Below are 18,804 nucleotides of genomic sequence, written 5' to 3'. Positions count from 1 at the left end.
GTACGGGCCCCCCAAGTACGGGCCCCCCAGTAGAGGCCCCCGCCCCAGCACAGCTCCGCACCCCGCCCCGTCCGGGCTCCCCCGCTTCCCCCCGCCCGCTTCCCCCCGCCCGCTTCCCCCCGCAGCGCCCCAGCCCGGCTCGGCCCCGCCCCGCCCGGACCGGCCCCGCCCCTCCCCACCGGGTCGGCCCCGCCCTTCACGGCTCGGCCCCGCCCCACCTGGATTGGCTTGGCTTGTCCCTGCCCCGCCCCTCTCCCAATTATGCCCCGCCCACCCGGCTAGGCCCCGCCTCTCTCCCGGCTCGGCCCCGCCCCCGGCCGGCTCGGCCCTGCCCCCCCCCCCCCCCCCCGGCTCCGCGCAGGGCGCCGCCCGTCGGGGCACGCCGCTCTCCGCCCCGGCTGCTCCTGCAGGCGTCCCGCCGCCCCGCAGGTCTCGGGCCGGCCGTCGGGGTGTCCGGCCGTCTGTCCAGGTGGCTACCTCTCGGTCAGGCTGTCTGTCCCTTGGGGGTGGCGGGCTATCTGTTGGAGAGGGGTGGGAGGGGTCTGTGTGTCCGTCGAGGCGTCCGTCTTTCCATCCAAGTGTCGATCAGGGCATCTGTCTATCTGTCGGGGTGTCCCTCTGTCTGTTGGGGTGTCCAGCTATCCATTGGGGTGTCTGTCTGCCCCTCGAGGAGCCTATCTATCCATGGGGGGAGGACCCACCGGAGTGTCTGTCTGTCCTTCCAGGTGTCTGTCGGGGTATCTGTCTATCTGTCGGGGCATCTATCTTTCCATCTGTCTGTCCATCAATCTGTCAGCGAGTCCATCTGTCTGTCAGGGTGTCCATCTGTCCTTCATGGTGTCTGTCTATCTGTCAGGGTGTCTGTCTTTCCATCAGGGTGTCGATCAGGGCGTCCGTCTGTCCTTCAGCGTGTCCGTCGGGGTGTCCGTCAGGCCACCGCACTCTGCCCCTCGCCATGTACACACCACTGCCCAAAAGGTACCGCCTCATTCCTGTCCCCCCCCCACCCCTGCCCCCAGTCACTACCTCCCCCCCCGCTCACGGCTGCCCCTCGCCCCCCCCGCAGCGGCTCCCCCTTTGGCCCCGCCGCCACCCAGCCTGGCCTGCACGTGTGGCGGGTGGAGAAGCTGCGGCCCGTGGCCGTGCCTGAGGCCGCCGCCGGCGTCTTCTGCTCGGGCGACTCCTACCTGGTGCTGTACAACGGCCCCGACGAGCGAGCCCAGCTGCACCTCTGGATCGGTGAGCTGCGGTGGCGTGGCGTGGCATGGCGTGGCGTTGTGCAGCGTGGTGTGGCATGGCATGATGTGGTGTCGCATGGCATGGCCGGACATGATGTGACATGGCATGGCATGGTGCAGTGTGGCATGGCATGGCATGACATGGTGTGGTGCAGCATGGCATGGCGTGGCCTGGCATGGTGTGGTATGGCTTGGCGTGACATGGCATGGTGTGGTGTGGCACGGCATGGCACAGCATGGCATGGCAACGTGGCGCGCTCAGGAGACCTCCACCACCCACTCCCACCACCTCCCCCCCCAGGGCGGGACTCGTCACCGGACGAGCAGGGGGCCTGCGCCCTGCTCTCCACTCAGCTGAACGCGCTGCTGGGCGAGCGCCCCGTGCAGTACCGCGAGGTGCAGGGCAACGAGTCCGACGTCTTCATGGAGTACTTCCCCCGCGGCGTTAAGTACCAGGTATGGGGCCCCAGCCACCCCGCCAGCTGCTCGGCAACTTCCATGGGTGCTTGGCATCCCTGGTGGGTGCTTGGCATCCTCCACAGGTGGCCATCATCCTTGCTGGGTGCTCAGCCTCCTCACTAGGTGCTCAGCCTCCTCACTGGGTGCTTAACATCCCTGGTGGGTGCTCAGCATCCTTGATGGGTGCTTGGCATCCCCAGCCGGGTGCTCAGCATCCGCCCCGTGCCCCCAGGAGGGCGGCGTGGACTCGGCATTCAGGAGCACACACCCGGCCACCGCCTCGGACCCCGTGCACCGCCTCTACCAGGTGAAGGGCAGGAGGAACATCCGGGCCAGCGAGCGGGACCTCAGCTGGGCCAGCTTCAACACAGGCGACTGCTTCATCCTTGACCTGGGCAAGGTGGGTCCGGGGCCACCGGCACGGTGGTGCACCAGGCTGGGCCGGCTTGGTGACACCAGTCCCACTCCATGTTCCCCTAGAACATCTTTGTGTGGTGTGGGGCCAAGTCCAACGTGCTGGAGCGCAACAAGGCACAGGACCTGGCCGCTGCCATCCGGGACGACGAGCGACGCGGCAAGGCCCACGTGGAGGTCGTGGCTGATGGCAAGGAGCCCCCTGAGATGCTCCAGGTGCACTGGGCACACCGGGGTGGCAGCAGACCCAGGTGTCCCCACATGCTGGCCTTGGTGGCTTTAGGGTGTCCCCATTCTTCTCCCCTTCCAGTTGCTGGGTCCCAAACCCACCTTGCAGGAGGGCAGCCCTGAGGAGGATGTCATAGCTGACCAGAGGAACGCAGGAGCGGCTGTCCTCTACAAGGCTAGAATGTGGTGGCCCTGGAGGGGACACAGGGCTGGGCATGGCTAGGGAATGCCATGGTGGCCTTGGTGGGGATGTAGGGCAGGACATGACTGGGTGATGCTGTGGTGGCCCTGTGGAGGATGTGGGGCTGGGCATGGCCAAGGGATGCCGTGGTGGCCCTGGGGGGGAGACATGAGGTTGAGCATGGCCAGGGGAGGACGTAGTGGCACTGGGAGGAGACATGGGGCTGGGCATGGCCAGGGGATGACATAGTGGCCATGGGGGGGGCACGAGGCTGGGCACAGCCATGGGACACTACCAAGGTGTCCAGAGAGGCCGCCAGGCTAGGCCCAGCTGGGTGACATCATGGTGGTCCCACGGTGACGCCGCGGCCGCGAGCAGGTGTCGGACGCTACGGGGCGCATGGACCTGACCCAGGTGGCAACCAGCAGCCCCTTCAGCCAGACCCTGCTCTGCTCCGACGACTGCTTCGTGCTGGACAACGGTGCTTGCGGCAAGATCTTCGTGTGGAAAGGTGCCCGCTGCGGGCGGTGAGGGCAGGGGATGGGGGCCACCTTGAGGTGCCTCCCAGGTGCCCCGGGGCCAGCTCTGATGTCCCCCTCCACAGGGCGCAAGGCCAACGAGCAGGAGCGCCAGGCGGCCCTCAAGGTGGCCGAGCAGTTCATCGCCCGCATGGGCTACTCGCCCCGGACCCAGGTGGGTGCCGAGCTGGGGTGAGGGTGCCCACGGGGCCCAGCACGGCCATGGCACCCGTTCCTGTTGTGCAGGTGGAGATCCTGCCCCAGGGCCGCGAGAGCCCCCTCTTCAAGCAGTTCTTCAGCAGCTGGAAATGAGGGACCAGCCACCATGTGGGGCCACCAGTGCTGGGTCCAGGACAGCAACGCCTCTTCCCCTGCTCCGTGCTGGCATCTTCTGCATGCCCGTGCTGTCTCCATGCCTGAGCCATCTCCACACCATCTCCATGCCTGTGCTGATGCTGTGCCCGTGCCACCCTCAAGCCCACACCATCTCCATGCCCGTGCCGTGCCCACGCCATGCCCATCCCCGCACCATGTCCATGCCATCCCCACGCCCATGCTTTGCTCACGCCACCCCTCCCATGCCTTCACCATGTCCGTGCCCACCCCATGCCCATGCCAGCTCCATGCCTGTGCCATCGCCTTCATCCTGCACCCAGGCCCTGGTGAATAAAGAAGCAGTTCTGAGTCCCGCGTCTTGCTGCTCTGGGACCGGGGCCGGCCCTGGGGACAGCAGGGGACACAGCAGGGCTGGGGACAAAGAGGTCCCCGAATGTGCTCAGCACCTTGGCGGATCCTGAACGTGATGGAGCTGGAAGCTCCACGCAGCCTCCGGGATGATTTTTCCCGGCTTAAAAACCTCCTTGCCCAAAGCAAATCCCAGCTCCCTCCCTAAAGTCCCTTGGCTCCGTCACGGAGCTGGACGCCCGATGCGACATTTTTGGCAAAACGGGAAGAGAAGGAGAAAAAAGAAAAGAAATACAAATATATATAGCAAAAGCAGTAAGAGAGAAGAACCAAGGGACCAGATTTTGGGAAGTGCTGAGCTGGACAGGGTGGGCAGCTTGTGTGCTGGTGCACGAGCACCTGGACCACTGGCGTCTTTTTAAGGAAGAAAATTAAAAAAAAAAAAAACCCAACCCCCCCCAAACCCATGATTTCTAAAGCGGCGCCGAGGGAAAAAAAAAATCAAACCACAAAAGGCCGAGGGAGGGTTGCGACAGCCAGACTGGGCTCTTCCTTGTTCACAGTGAATTTTGGGGGTGACGGAGGGGAGATGGATCCCGCGCTCACACCGGGAGCTTCCCATTTTAAAAAGAAACCCCCAAACCAACCCCCCCCCCACCCCAAGAAACTCAAAACACTTTGGCCTTGCTTGATCGCCCCCGCACCAAAGCTTGCCCGCACCCCGCGCAAAGCCCCGAAGCATCGCCCTGGGGAGCGGGAAGGACTGAGAAACCCTCTCCAGCTAGCGACAGCGGGGAGAAAAGGGAAAAAAAAACCTCCTTCCTTAAAAAAATAAAGGGGAATAAGGAGCTGCCCTGGGGGCCGGCGTGGCCCCTAGCTGTGTTTTGGGGGGTGGGGGGCTCCGAGGGCAGGCTGCGGTACTTGGCCGCGATCCCCGTTCGGACGTACCGCTTGGGAGCCCGCCAGTGGGTTTTGGGGGAGAGCGGCGCCCCGGCTCGGCCCCGGTGCCAGCAGAGCGGGGCAATGGCACTTCACTTGGGGGGGGGATAAAAGAAAAGAAAAAAAGATTTTTTTAAAAATAAAAAAAAAGAAAGAAAAGCCACACACGGCTTGGCAGAGTCGGGGTCGGAAGCCGGCGTTTCGGGGGCCGGGGCGCGAGCGCCTCCCGCCGCTCCCTTACTCTATCAGTTCCACGTAGTTGGCGGGGAACATGCCGAAGTGGCCGTCGGGCCCGTAGCCGCGCCACCAGCCTTCGTCGATCATCTCGATGTTGGTGATGATGTTCTCCGGGTCGAAGGAGATCTCGGTGTCATCAGCTAAAAGGGGAGGGAAATGTGGCAGCGGGGAAAGAGCGTCAAATAGCCTCCCCGGCACTGCTGGTGACCCCCCCCCCTCCAGGGACGTCTCGGGGCCGGGGACGTCCCCCCTCGCCACCAGCCAGCCAAGGGGGTCGAAGCCACCCTCGGTTTCCCAATCCAGCCAGCTTCCCTCGGGCCACATCCCCGCCGGAGCCTTCTGCCTCTCCGCAGCCCACTGGCATTTTTAAGGCGAGGGGAAACTGCGGCGGTTTCAGCTCCGCCGCCGTCGAATGCGAACTAAAGGCCGCGAAGATCCGGCCAAAAAGAGGCAGAGGAGGGAAGCGGCGTCAAGGGAGTGGAAGGGAAAGACGTCGGGTTCCCGCGCTTGCTTTCGCTGCTCCGGATCTGATGCTCCAGCAGCTCCGCGACGCGTCTTCCTTCGGGCTTTAGCCAGGGGAACGGGCCGGAGGCAGCAAACGCGCACGCGTGTGCATCCCGTCTCGGGGCAACCCAAACCCCGGGAAACCAGGGGAAAAACCAAAAGCCCGGAGGTCCTACCAGCTTGATAGTCGTAGAGCGCCCGAGCGCACAGCCCCTTCCCCGTCAGGTCCGGCGTCTGCTGGTACTCGGCAGGATACTCGTACTTGGCACTGTCACCCTGCTCCTGGAGGACGGGGAGAGGCAAAGAAGGGCGTCAAGGCGGGGGGCGAAATGCCGGCGCCGGGCGCCGCTCCCTTGCCAACACCTCCTTGGCAAAACTCAGAGCGATGTTTTCTACATCACCGCACCCAGAAAAAAAGAATACTAAACCTAAAACCGGAACCAGACAACCCTTCCGGAAGCTGATGCACATCCTTTGGGATTTTAACTGCAGATAGTGGTTCCTTACCCCCGCTTTTAAGCCTGTTTCCTGTTTAAGCTGGACAAGCTCCAAAGTCAGATTTTCTGAGCAACTCACGCTAGGTTACTGATGCGACTGCAAGGCTACTTATTTCTGCACCGACCCCATCTCCCGGTCGTTGCAAAGAAAACCTGCAGCCTCTTCGAGGAAGGCATCGATACTGGGCGACAGAGCGATCCCAAAGGGATTCTCTCCGGCCACCCTTCCGATGCAAAACACGTCCCCTCGTTACTACTTTGGGACCTCAAGTCGTTTTAAAACCGGCTGGCTTTTTACCTCTGTTTTGTCTGGAAAGGCTTAGGGCTTATGCAATCGTACAGCACATCGCCCGTTCCTTTTGAATTGGCTGGACCCTTGCAGATGAATTCAACAACTAGAGAATAAAGTGTGTCTGAAGTGTTTACAGTTATGTGGGTGGCTGAAAAGTGGGGAGAAAGCCAAGTGGCTACCACATCCCCCAAGGGAAATAGTGTAGCATGACCCAAGACCGTCACTAGACGCTGGCGAATCTGACAGAGCGCGCTGAGAACAGCCAAGTTTTTTTGGCACCGCTCTCTGTGGACGTGCCCGTTCGGAGCAGGGACTGCAAATGCACTAGAGAGAGTCTCCGCTCTTCACCCCTCCTCAAGGGCTTCAAGGGAACGTGCAGTAAAACCCAGCCCGAGAAACCACACGGTCTAGATGAGGGGATTGATAAATGGGGCTCAGCGTCAGCAGCTCTCGTCGTTGGCGTTTGGACATGACGCAAGAGGCTCTGAGCACCGGTTGGAAGGTACATCTCTACGCAAAGAGATGATTTGCTTAGAAGGGGGTTCAAGACTTTACACAGAGTCCTAAAAGATGGGGTAAAGCCACGGTCCTCTGCACAAGGACCCCGGTGAGTCCTCTTCGTGCCCCGACATCCTCCCCTGCGTACCACCACCAACCTGAGGAGGTTCTTCGTAGATGGCCGCGTCGTCGGGCGGCTCCTCGTACAGGTCTGCCTCTTCCGCGTGGGTAACCGGCACGCTCGGACTGTACCCGGCGTCTTGCCCTGCGAAGAGATGCGCAGTGTCTCACGAGGGTGAACCTGCCACCAAAACTTCTCGCTGTCTCTACCACCAGGCTGAGGAGCCACGAAACCTCACGAACGAGCCGGACGTTCACTACGCGCTGCCTGGATCTCCTGCCTCACAGAGGGGACGAGTTTGTCGAGCACAAACGCAGAGAGAGGGAGAATACGGATTGAGGGAAAGCTAAGAAGGACGAAGGAGAGATCCAGGATTTCCGAGGGGAAAGAGAATACGTTTGTCCAAGATGAACTTATGAATCAGGGCTTTTTTTTCTGCCAAACAATCCTCCCTGTCCCAAAATGCAGAAGACTAACTAACGGCTGCTTTGCGGTGAGCATCAGACTAGATGGAGAAGGGTTGGCTCTATCCTTTCCGCTTTCCAGAATCTCCGGACAAGAGCAGCATCTAGTGGCGACTGAGACCCAAGGGCAGCCGGAGCTCAGCAGTCCCCAGTCTCGTCCCTGTGACCTAGCGGCTGAGGCTGGTGGTGGAGAGCACAACGTTGCTGAGAAAGCAGCAACAGGCCAGTCTGAAACAACGCTGGGTTTGTTTCGCCAAAGGGGATTCGTTGCAGGCTGAAGCGTTTTGCTGAAGCAATCCTACAGAAGGGCTCAGGTCTTTGGGTTTTAACTGCCTACATTTGAGAAACGGGCAAAAGACAGCTCAGAGAGGCCATCTGCTCACTCCCACCCAACATAAAGCTCCAGAGCCGCCTTAGGACAGAGCGCAGCGAGCAGCCCGCCTAGCTGGGGCATTAAAGCTAGCAGGGACATTAAACCACGCAGCTCTCCTAGGAGAAGAGGGACCCACAGACCAGGCCTGCCCAGCGACTCTACCCGCACGTGACCCGCGGCACGTTAGGAGACCTTCTGGATACAACCAGCCCTTCTCCGGACTTGCTCTTCACGCCCCAACCACCTGCGATGCTAGAAAGGGGACAGGGCATTCCACCGCACGCAGGGAAAGCTCTCAGCAACCCTGCTGCCATGCAAAGACCCTGCTCCTTCCAGCCCCCGGGGCACCCCAGCCCTGGGAGAGAGGGCAGCAACGCCCGGGGAGATGGAGTGGGCTGGGGCACAGCACCCACTTGCAGCCCGCGGAGTGGCGTGCCCTGCTTGAAGAGCACGTGAAAATCCTCTGGCCTCTACTGCAGCGCTTGAACTCAAACCCAACTACCTGCCCAAACCAACTATGAGTGCTAGAGCCGACTGCTGAGTATGAAGCTTCAAAGCTCCGTCCTTCGGTTTTGCAACGAGAGGTTTGGACAGGGCGCGCACGGTCTGTAGGGCTGAATCTCACCGTTTCAGCCAGGAGATGCTCTCATCCCCTTGGCTGCAGAATCTCCTAGCAAGTCCGAGAGGGAAATCAAGGGACCTCTTCCCCAGGCAGCAATAATGCCTCATTTTCCAGTTTCAGGATGGCTGTCAGACCTGACAGGTCCCTCTGGCTTGAGAGAAAACCTGCAGAGTCTCTGGCCTAAACAGGATTTGTTCTCGCCCTACTGAAGCACACAAACACCGGGAAGAAGAGCAAAGTTGCAGAGTGACCCGGACATTTCCAGGTCCTACCCGAAGGAGCGAAGCCCAAAGCTTTGGCTCGGCGAGGGAGCAAAGCAACGCACCTGCTGCAGCTCCCGGAGAGGCCGGAGGAGTCTCCTGAGCGGAGGGGTGGGCAAAGGAGGGCGACGGAGCGTCCCGCGCGGCCGACGAGACGGGGGAGGCAGGCGGCGGCGGCGCCGAGTTGGGCTCCTTCTGCAGGAAAGGGCTGCGCAACTTGCCTGGGAAAGAAGTCGGACGGCCTAAATGAGCTCGGGCGTTTTGGCTCGCGAGGGCAACGCCGCCCTGCTCTTCGGCGGAGTCGCCCGGGCAGCAGGCAAAAAGAAAAAGAACAGAGAAAAAGAAATCGCTGCGGCCCTATCGCAAACCTAAAAGCACTTGTTCTAATCTGGTTTGGGCTGCTTTCCAGGGGCCGAAGCTAACCGAGGCGGAGACACGCATTCAGGTGCGCCACGTGTTCTCAGCAACTTCCTCGACTACGGTTTTGGCTTTCGTTTTCCCAGCTGCCTGGTTTACGTCTGAAACGTCAGATTGGCGTGCAGACCCGCTGGGTTCAAATCCCAGCGCAAAAAGAAAACTTTTAGAAAAAAAGTGAAATTTATGGCAGCTGGGATAGGTTACGAGAGCGGTTCCTTTCTGGATTTGGCAAAAATAATTATAATTTAAATCTGTTTAATTTGCATTAATGAAAAATAAAGTTTAAGCTTCTATCAGTGGAGCCCAAGAGCAGAAGACTTCAGTTGTGGCGGTTAAAATCTCGCGCAGTCCGCAAGCGGAGAAAAACATCCGGCACCCATGGTGCAGAGCACAAGGTGTGATGAGAGCCGTCAGTGCTCAGCTCCTGGGCAACGCCGGCATCCCAGACCCATGCTGCCAAACCCGGCGTTATCAGCCCAGCCTCGGGAGCACCCTCTGTGCCCGGATTTATGGGGCGTCGAGACGTTTCTCCCCCGCAGGAGCCGCTTCCCGGATTCTCCGGTGGCCGGCACAGGGCCCTGCTCGGCGCCGTTCCCTACCTGGCTGGGAAGCCGTCGCCGCCTCCGCAGGCGCGGACCTCTCTCTCTGCTTGAAGATGTCCCGGGGGTTCACGGACCTCTGCGCTATCAGCGACGCAGCCTCCTGCGACGAAGGAAAGCGCCCGGGGCCCCCAGGTCAACCCGAGCGACGCCTCGGCGCAGGAGCTGAGCCCGTGCGGCAGCCGTCACGGACGGGGCAAAGCACCCGAGCTCCTCGCCGACCTACCTGGGCTTTCTCCACGGATTCGCTCCTCTTGAAGCCCTTCCGCTGCCTGGCCTCGTACTCCTCCGCTTGCTCCTTCTGCGGTACAAGAGAGGGGCTGCTGCACCCACCGCAGGCACGATGGCGACCCCCCCCCCTTCCATCCATCCTCCATGGCTGGAGAAACGGGAATAGAGACGCGGAGAGGCCTGGAGGAGCGGCGCGGGGCACCTGCCCGCGGCTCACGTCTCGCCTCGCAGGAGCGCGAACCGGCTGCTCGGCACGGAAAGCCGCTCCGGCGGCGGAGCTCAGCTCCTCTCCGTCACGGGTGAGGAACCTCGCCGAACGGGACAACGCCGAACCTCACCCATTGCTGCTGCTCCTTGTCCCTGTTCTCCGCTTCCTGCTGCTGCTGGAATCTCCTGGGGTGAGAAAAACCAAATTGCAGTTGACCAACAGGCAGGGCGAGCGGTTCCGCTCCGCCGAGCTCTGGGATCTCCCCGCGGCCACAGCTACGCGGGGAAGACCAACCTTTCTCCTCCCGGAGGCAGCTAGCGAGGAAGGGCATTGCCCCTTGCCAGGAGATGTGCCGGGTCACCAAAGGCAACCACCCTCTCTTTGGGCAGGAGGGAACGGCGATGAGAGAGGATCAGAGCAGCAGGAGCTGCTTTCAAATGCTTTTAGAGAGGAACTGAACCAGGGAAGTTTCTTCCTTCAAGGGTACAGAAAAGAGCATCCGGTGCCGAGGGGCTGGGCCGATTTCCCCATCGGATCTCCTAACAGGAAGGCAGTGCCCGTTCCCGCTCGCAGAAGCGAGCTCCACGACCTAACAGGGCTCGCTCAGACGCCGCCAAGGGTCAGAGAGGAAGGAAACGAGCAGACAGAAGCACAACGCCTGTCTCCGCGTGAGCCTCCCGCCCTCCACAGGGCACAGGACTTTACACCAGCCGGCCCCCGGCAGGCCACGAATGGTGGTTTCAATGCCATCTTCCAGAAGCACACTGCAAAGTCGGGGGGAACTCGATCCTGGGCACAGGATCCAAGAGAGGGGGCTGGGACACTCCTGGGTGAATTGGACAAGCATCCGAGCTCATCTGCAGTTCAGCCAAGAAGATATTCTCTCCATCTGAGGAACCTACTGGAGAAAATCCAGCCAGAAGTTCCCACGGACCCATGAGACCAGTAGTCCCACCAGGCCAAACCTCAACCACAACTCTAGAAAGACTAACGAACGCTAACGCAACTTGTTTTAATGCCACCTTCACGCAGGACCAGGTTGACATGCTGGTTGCACAGCACGTCGGGTCCTATCAAGAGGCTCGGATCAGCGGATTGAGGGTGCTGCAAGGCAGCGTGCCGCGGAGGCCAACAGGCCGAGCGTGCCTCAACGCAAGTCGAGCCTGGTCCCCCTGAACAGCTGCCACCTCAAAGCAGATTTCCTGGAACTGCAGCCAGGCAAGGCACCGGAGATATTAGCCAAAAGCCAGAGCCACCGCGCGGTGCGCGGACCCCATCAGCCACCGATCGGCGTTACCAACGCCCGCCTGCGCCAGGGACTCACTTCTGGGCCTCGATTTCATTGGACCTCGCTTTATATCTCTGCTCTCGGCTGGCTGCTTCCTGCAACTCCCGCTCTCGACGCTCTCGTTCTAGCCTCTGACGCTCCTCTTCTGCTCTCCTCTTCTCCTCCAGCCGGCGGTTTTCCTCATCTTTCTAAGGGGAGACAAGCATCGGGTCGCGATTTCCACGCTGCCAGCTCTGTGAAGTCCCCACGGCTCTCTGCACGCCGGGCTGTGCCACCAGGCAGCACGGCAGATCTACGGGGCGATTCCGGAGGAGCGCGGCACCCTCTGCGCCGTGCTGCTGCCTCGTAAAACGACCCCTCCCAGGTCCCGTCAGCTCGGCGGGAGCAGAGCTGCTTCCCGATGACCATCGCCCCAACCGCAAAGGCGGCCGGCGGGGAGGTAAAGCCAGGACGGCCCGAGCCGCGCTGGAGATCTGAGGCCACGAGAGGAGAGAGACCGAGAACTTCTCCCGGAAGGAGAAGCTGCTTTCAGCAAGTTCCTGTTACGCTGTTTTGAACGGCCTCCTCTCTAGGGAGAGCAACAGCTTCTTGCTCCCAGGAGCTGGAAGCTCTCGGCGGTGAGCCAGGAGAGCCCAAGCCCGGAGAGAAGAGAAAAATCCTCAGCTAAATCCGAACACCTTGTCTCCCTCACGCCTTGCCACCGAAGAAAAGCCGCGGCACTCACCTCAGCTTTAGCCCAGAAATTGTCTTTATTGACTCTCTTGATTTCGGACATGGCGTTTGTCTTCTGATAGACGGAGCCCTGGAGGGACGGGGAGAAAAAGGCACACGTGAGCGCAATCACAAGCCGGCTGGTGAGGTAGCCCTCTGCCTTCAGCCTCGCTCCGCGGAGACGTGTCCCCAAAGCTTCCTGACGAAGCCACTGCGGGAGGGCCAGACCCTCTCCCCCTTTTCCTGGCAAGGGGCGCCCAGCCCTGGGGCGATCTGCAGCTCCACAGAGCTAAGAGCCTGAGTTGAGCACAGAAAAGTGCATTTTATAAAGGCAAAACGAGGCAGGACAGAGGCCAAAAGTGCCCAAATGGGAAAGGACCAAGCCCGATAAACACGCGCTGGAGGAGCACGGCTTTGCCGTGCGACGGGATCAATAGATTGCATTTAGCAACGAAAGGAAAAGAGATATTTTGTGATAAAAGAATGTAACTGCAAAACCAACTCTCTCCCAACGCAAGGCTGAGATGCGTAGCTTGGTTTGGCAGAGCCCATGTCTCTTTTTAAAGTTGCTATAAATTGATGCTTTACCCTAGACTTTAAACAAAGACTGGCCAAAACCCAAAGATCTGCACGTTACCAAGAACGGGGACTTCCAAATCTCGGTTTCATCTTGCCTCAAGCGAAAAAAATGAGGTTGCTAAACTGCAGAGGAGGTCAAGCCAGAGCAGCCAGCAAAGAAGTGATCAGGACGTACCGAAACCTGGCATCGTCGCACCAAAACAGGGCAAGGAGGAGAATGCGGGTCTTGCGCAGCTCAGGTTTGCTCTCTGCCCACACTTCAGAGCAGGGCCAAGTGAGTCAGAACTAGACACATTTGTAAGCGACTTTCTCCCTTGCACAGCTGAAAAATCACTTTTTGTGTGTGTGTGTGCATTTGTATTTTTTTAAAAAAAATCTTCCTACAAAACATTTCCATACTGACAGAAAGGAAGTTTGGGGAAGTTTTCCATATTGACAGAAAGGGGACACTTCATCTGTGTCCAGGTGCAGGAGTACTCCCACCATCCCAGGGCATGCTCAGCTCAGTTCTCCTGCTCTGATTCACTCCAGAAGGACCCAGAGAAAGAAAATAGCCCTGGGCAAAATGAGCCAGGCTTCTGCTGCCATGTCAAAGAACACGGAGGCCTTTTCACCCCATCGCTGCGGGGTCAAGGCTGCCCCAGGTACTGCATGGCCCTACCAACTGCTGCAGGCAGCTCTCCAGCGGCACCTGTGAAAGCTCCCAGGCAACGAACTCACCACCGGAGCTTGAGGGCCTGAATCCTGGAACTTGCTGGTTTCTTTGTGGAAGTTGTAGTTTGCCCCGGAAGCCTTGGCAACCTTCTCCATGATGAGTTCGGGCTCCACGTCCTCCTCGGCACGAGCGTTTATGGTCACATGAGCCCCCTGAGCACAGAAAAAGGGAGGAGAGGTGACTCCAGAGGCCACTGAATCCACAATCGTGACTTTGCCAGGTCCCAGCTGTGCTCCTGGAGGTCCTGAACGAAGGAAAAGGGTTTAAGTGTCAAAGGGAGGTCACCAATCACTGCTAGCTCTAACATTTCCACTCAACCGAGTTACAAGCTACGTGGAGTTAACTAACTTGGCTCCATTTGGAAAGACCAAAGGAAGGAAGGGCCTGGAGAGGCAGCAGCATTTCAAGAGAAACGATAATACCTCTATGGCTCCTCTTTGCTCCTTTCCTGGTGCAAAAGACACTAAAAGCCAAGGCTACTGCTTTTGGAGCATCTAATAAGACAGCCAAAGCTGAGGGCAACGTTCCCAAACCTCTCCTCGCCACGATGCCGCTCGAAAGCGGACTCCTCTTTGGAGCAGCACAAACCATGCGGCTCGTCAGGCTCCCCACAGCTACGACCTAATTCGGGGCCCACCGATTTGGGGAGGGTGTAACGAAAAGACGAACAGACCTTTAAGAAGTTTGCTACAGTGCTGACGTGGTTGGCGCAGGCTCCTTTTCTTATGTCATTCACACCTTCACCAGTCTGCAAAAAGAAACCATCCAGACCTCCTTACTGGAAAAAGTCCCGTCCCAGACTACTTTCACAGCAGCAGCGCTCCGGTCTAGGCCTGACCGTAACGCTAGCCAAGCTGAGGGCTCTGGCGAGGCCGCCGCTCGGAGCAAGGTTAGGGCATGAGGCAGGACACAGAGGATGGGATCCGACCCTGGCGCCTGCAGCCTCCCTCGGCCGCCCCGCCAATCTGCAAAGCTGCCAGCTGCGTGCTGCGGCAGGAGTTAAAACGATACAGAGCTGCAGCAAGCACTGCCCAGAGGGAAGCCACCGGTCCCCTGCCAAGGGATGACGGCTGCACGACAGGAGAGTGCCAGGCTCCTGCTGATCTTCAAATATTTCGTTCAGCCTGTTCCAAACAGGTCCTTTCAGTCATTTATAGACCTCTAAGAGCAGACAGCAGCCACAGCAATGGACATGATACATCTCAGTATTACAACTTGGTGGAGGGTTTCAATGTGTTGGCTGCTGAGCACGTGGCAGCTACAATTCAGGAGACAACTGAAAGGAGAAACATTTACTTACAGCAGGTCCCCCCTGTGAAAGAAGAAGGTCTCTCCCCACTCACCCAGTTGATGAGGACGTATTTGGGCAGGCCGGAGTTGGGGTCCTTCACCCTACAGAAGGCATACATCACCTTCCCGCTGTTGAGCTCCTCCACCATCTCCTCCAGGCCACCATCTGTCCCAGGAGAGAAAGCAGAAGGAGGGCGTGAAGCAAGCGGACGTAGCCCTTGCCAATGCAGCGGAGCCTCAGGCAAGCACCGGGGAAGGGGACAAACCACAACGACTTATCTCACGGCATCTCAAGGCAGCCGGTGTGGCGAGAATGGCCGAGCCCGTGAAGGTCGCAGCCTCCCAGCTGCTGGCTCGCTGGAGACTTTTGCTGTTTGTGTGACCAAGCCCAGGGGCATTAGGACATGTCCTGCTCTAAGAGTACAATCAACCGATGCCAAACACCTCTTATCACGTGTTTTCCCTACTCCTCCCCTTAGCTTTTCATTTGCATGTGATCTGAGCCTCAGCCTGCTCTCACGCACACCCCCATCTCCAGCAGCCTTTGCAGCGAGAGTTTCTCTTCCTCAAAAAGGACGTAGTCAGGACCTTGGCTGCTATGTGTACTCAAAGCTCTTGGGTCCAGAACAGCGACTCAAGCGAAGGTGTAGAAAAGCAAACGCAGAGGTCACGCGCTCCGGGCTAGAGAAGTTCACGTGCCCATCAAAGCCGGAGCAGATGGCTACAAACTCTGCCCGCAAGTTCTTACACGAAACCATGCTGCAGGATCTTCCAGCGAGCGCCTCCGCGGCAAATAAAAAATAAAAATAAGGACTCAGTGGGAGTCCTGCTGCTGGTCCCAGCAGGATCAGAGCGGTCTCAAGAAGCTGCGGAGGGATGAGCTCCGCTCAGTTTTGAAAGCCTCGGCACAGAGGTTGAGCAAGACGGGCGAGCGCAAAGGCCCGGCTGGAAAGCGCTACATTGCACCACTGCCCACAGCATTGCTCCCTCTCAAACGGCATGCCAAAACAAACGCGCAGAAAAGGAGGGGAAACACAAAAACAGGCGCTCTCATTTCAAAAAAATTCCGGCAAAGATTCCTGCTACAACCTCACTTTGTTCCGACTCCTAAACTACTGGAAAACAAACCCTCGCTTACCCCCAAACACTGGTAGCAATTTCATGCAGCCGCACTGCAGCAGGATCGTTTTCTCCTCCATAATTAAATATTTACGTTCGGTCTCTAAATTCGGCACAGCGAATTTAAGGCCAAGCCCGACCGAAAAGTTTAAGCCTGAAAGACTGATGGGAAACCCTCGCTACGGAGACCGACCTTCCCAGGGCGACGTTCCCGCAGGTTTGCGTCTTTGCCGGGTCAATGTTTATCCGGAGGGATGGGACGGGAAGCGCCCAGCTCTGCGGAGACCTCGGGGCTCCGACCAACACCGAGCGCGGCACCGACGGCGCCGTGTCCGCCTCCCATCCGGATTACAAACCTCACGGTGCCGGGTTGGGGCTGAGCAAAAAGCCTTAACGCCCAAGCCCACGCGGCTCGCTCGACCCTGCAAAGCTGCGTCGGCCCCCGAAACGCCTCACCTAAGCCCGGCCAGGCAGCAAAGTGCTGGGCGAGCTGCCGAACGCACCGGCGGCTGCAGGGAAAAAAAAAAAAAAAACACACTTGCAAGCTTGCAAGGAAACCAGGGAGGGAGCAGAGCCGAGCGCTGAAGGATGCAAATCCAGAGAGCAAAGAAACCTGCCTGGGTGTGCAACCTTTCAACAGCTTCAGCTTTACGCTAAGAAGCGCATGTGTGGGAACCAGCAACCAGATATAAAAAGTCCCGTAAAGCGGGGAATGAAAGAAAAGATGCTTTATCAGCTGCAAGCTGAAATTGCCGGCAGGAGAAGCCAAGCTCTGAAGCGCTCCGCAGCGCTTTTTCACGTCGCGTTACCTCTGCTTGCGACCTAACACACGCTCTAAGGAAAAGAGGAAAAAGGTACAAGGGCTGAACTGGGCGTTCTTCGAGAAGAGGAAAATAAAAACACGGGGGAGGGAAGGAGAAGGAAGGACAGCGCCCGGCTCTCAAGCCCCTTCTCTATTTTCCGACGATTCCTGCTTCCCTCACTCAAAAATGTGCACAAATAAAATGAAATAAAATAAAATAAAATAAAAACCCCGCAGCAGCCTGCGCTCCCAGGTGCCCACTCTTGCCCTCTCCGCCGCCACTGAGAATGGGCTGCGAGGAGGGGGGGGGAATATCTCTTATTCCCAGCCCCGGAGCAAACGATCCCAAATCCGGGGCGCCGGACGCGCTCACCTCCGGAGCCCGCCACTCGCAGGTCGTTGCTGTTGCCTTCATACGTAAACAGAGCCCTAAAATCAAGGCGGAAAAGGTTCGAGTCAGACGGGCCGTTTCCCCGGCTCCGCACAGCGCCGGGGACGGGGGGGGGGGGGGGGGCTCTGCGCTGCGCCCCCCCCCACCCCACCCCCCGCCTCCCCTGGCCTTTCCCGGCCTCTTCCCGCCCCGTTCCGTCGAGGATTTGCCCCGGCGCGCTGGATGCCGCCGGCACGCCACTCGCCAGCCCCAATCCTCCCGGACCCCCCACTTCCCTGCCCCAGAGACCCTCAGACTTCTCGTTCCCCCCCCATATACCCCCACAGCTCTTGGGGGTCTGATCCACTCTACCCACCTCCCGTCCCCCCAAGTACTCCCCACCTTCATCCCCCCTATACGCCCATCTCCCCAAACAGCCCCTGGACCCCCCACATCCCTCCCACATCCCCCACGCCCCAATCCTCCTATACTCCCTGTATCTCCCCATGCCCCTTATCCTCCTACACCCCCCACACCCCCCCACATCCTGATCCCCCTACACCCCCCACATCTGCCTGTATCTCCCCATGCCCTTATCCCCCTATACCCCCCACATCTCCCCACACCCTGATCCCCCTGTATCACCCCTATCTCCCCACACCCCCGATTCCCTATACCTCCCACATCCCCCCACATCCCGATCCCCCATATCCCCCACACACCTCGATCCCCCTATACGCCCCATATCCCCTCGTATCCCCCCATGCCCCTAATCCCCTTACATTCCCCATCCCCCCACGCCCCTGATGCCCCTAACCCCCCCATCCTCCCATGCCCCGATCCCCCGATCCCCCCCATCCCCAACACTCCTGATCCTCCTGTATCACCCCTATCCCCCCACACCCCCGATCCCTTATACCCCCCATATCCCCCCACACCCTGATCCCCCTATATCCCCCATATCCCCCCACACCCCGATCCCCGTATATGCCTCATATCCCCCCTACATCCCGATCCCCCTATAGCCCCCATATCCCCCGTATCCCCCCATTCCCCTGAACCCCCTATATCCCCCCCATCCCCCCACGCCCCTGATGCCCCTACCCCCCCATCCCCCCACGCCCCCGATCCCCCCAGCCCCGCTCCCCCCACGCCGCGGCGCCGGCCCTCACCAGTCGGTGGGGCTGCCGGCCGCCACCACGCGCCCGTAGGCCTCCTGCAGCGCCGGCCCGTTCTTGCTGAGGTTCAGCGCCATGGCAGCGCCGCCGCTTCCGCCCCCGCCCCGCCGCCGCCGCCGCCGCCGCCGCCGGCCCCGCCCCTCCCGCCGCCGCCGGCCCCGCCCCTCCCACCGCCCCTCCCGCCCCACGGACCGCCCCTCCCTGCCTCCCCGGCCCCGCCCCTCCCACCTCACGGACCGCCCCCTCTTCCTCCCGCCCTGGCCCCGCCCCTCCAGGCCCCGCCCCCTTCTCTGGCCCCGCCCCGTCCCGGCGCCGGCACCTCCCGGCACGGCCTCGGGGGCAGCGGTGCGGCCTCGGGGACCCCCTGTGCCAGCACGGCCCTTGGGGACACTGGCACACACCCCGGTCCCGTCCGGACAGCCTGCCCCCCCCTCGGGGACAGCCCCTGGGGACATCCCAACATCTTTGAGGACATCCTTTGGGGACACCCCGGCACCCGTTGGGGTCACCCAGAACTCCTTGGGGACAGCCCTCAGGGACACCCCGGCATTCCTTGGGGACACTCGGAACTCTTTGGGGACACTCCTTGGGGACGTCTGGCCCCCTTTGGGGGCCACACCAACATCCTTAAGGACACCCTTTGGGGACACCCCTTGGGGTCACCTGGCACCCCTTGGGGACACCTCGACATCTGTGTGATTTGTAGATCCTTGAGGACACTTTTGGGGGACACCCCGGCAGCCTTTCGGGACAGCCAGCCCCCTTGGG

The 18,804-nt window shown here is 60.1% G+C and overlaps 2 protein-coding genes across 3 annotated transcripts; one reads left to right on the top strand and one right to left on the bottom strand.

Annotated features, from left to right (window-relative positions):
- Positions 1-356: 356 nt before the first annotated feature.
- CAPG (capping actin protein, gelsolin like) lies at positions 357-3,722 on the top strand. 2 transcript variants are annotated; one of them, XM_062596842.1, is made up of 10 exons: positions 357-469; positions 877-978; positions 1,067-1,239; positions 1,540-1,694; positions 1,930-2,097; positions 2,178-2,327; positions 2,422-2,514; positions 2,899-3,031; positions 3,125-3,213; positions 3,285-3,722. In XM_062596842.1, the coding sequence occupies exons 2-10, from the start codon at positions 956-958 to the stop codon at positions 3,348-3,350; spliced, it is 1,050 nt and encodes a 349-aa protein (XP_062452826.1). In that variant the 5' UTR covers positions 357-469; positions 877-955; the 3' UTR covers positions 3,351-3,722. The 2 variants fall into 2 exon arrangements, with proteins under 2 accessions (XP_062452826.1, XP_062452827.1); XM_062596843.1 differs by having other exon boundaries at positions 857-978.
- A 522-nt stretch (positions 3,723-4,244) lies between these two features.
- On the bottom strand, positions 4,245-18,136 carry DBNL (drebrin like). Its single transcript, XM_062596841.1, has 14 exons — positions 18,031-18,136; positions 16,862-16,917; positions 14,621-14,733; positions 13,951-14,025; positions 13,283-13,429; positions 11,997-12,074; positions 11,309-11,460; positions 10,115-10,169; positions 9,772-9,846; positions 9,546-9,648; positions 8,595-8,750; positions 6,848-6,954; positions 5,579-5,684; positions 4,245-5,038 (listed from the first exon to the last, which is right to left on the bottom strand). The coding sequence occupies exons 1-14, from the start codon at positions 18,111-18,113 to the stop codon at positions 4,899-4,901; spliced, it is 1,446 nt and encodes a 481-aa protein (XP_062452825.1). The 5' UTR covers positions 18,114-18,136; the 3' UTR covers positions 4,245-4,898.
- Positions 18,137-18,804: the final 668 nt, after the last annotated feature.

The sequence above is a fragment of the Rhea pennata genome, chromosome 28, assembly GCF_028389875.1.
Source record: "Rhea pennata isolate bPtePen1 chromosome 28, bPtePen1.pri, whole genome shotgun sequence".
Lineage (NCBI taxonomy): Eukaryota > Metazoa > Chordata > Aves > Rheiformes > Rheidae > Rhea > Rhea pennata.
Note: the sequence above shows the minus strand (reverse complement) of the source record. Positions and strands in the feature narration are given on the sequence as shown.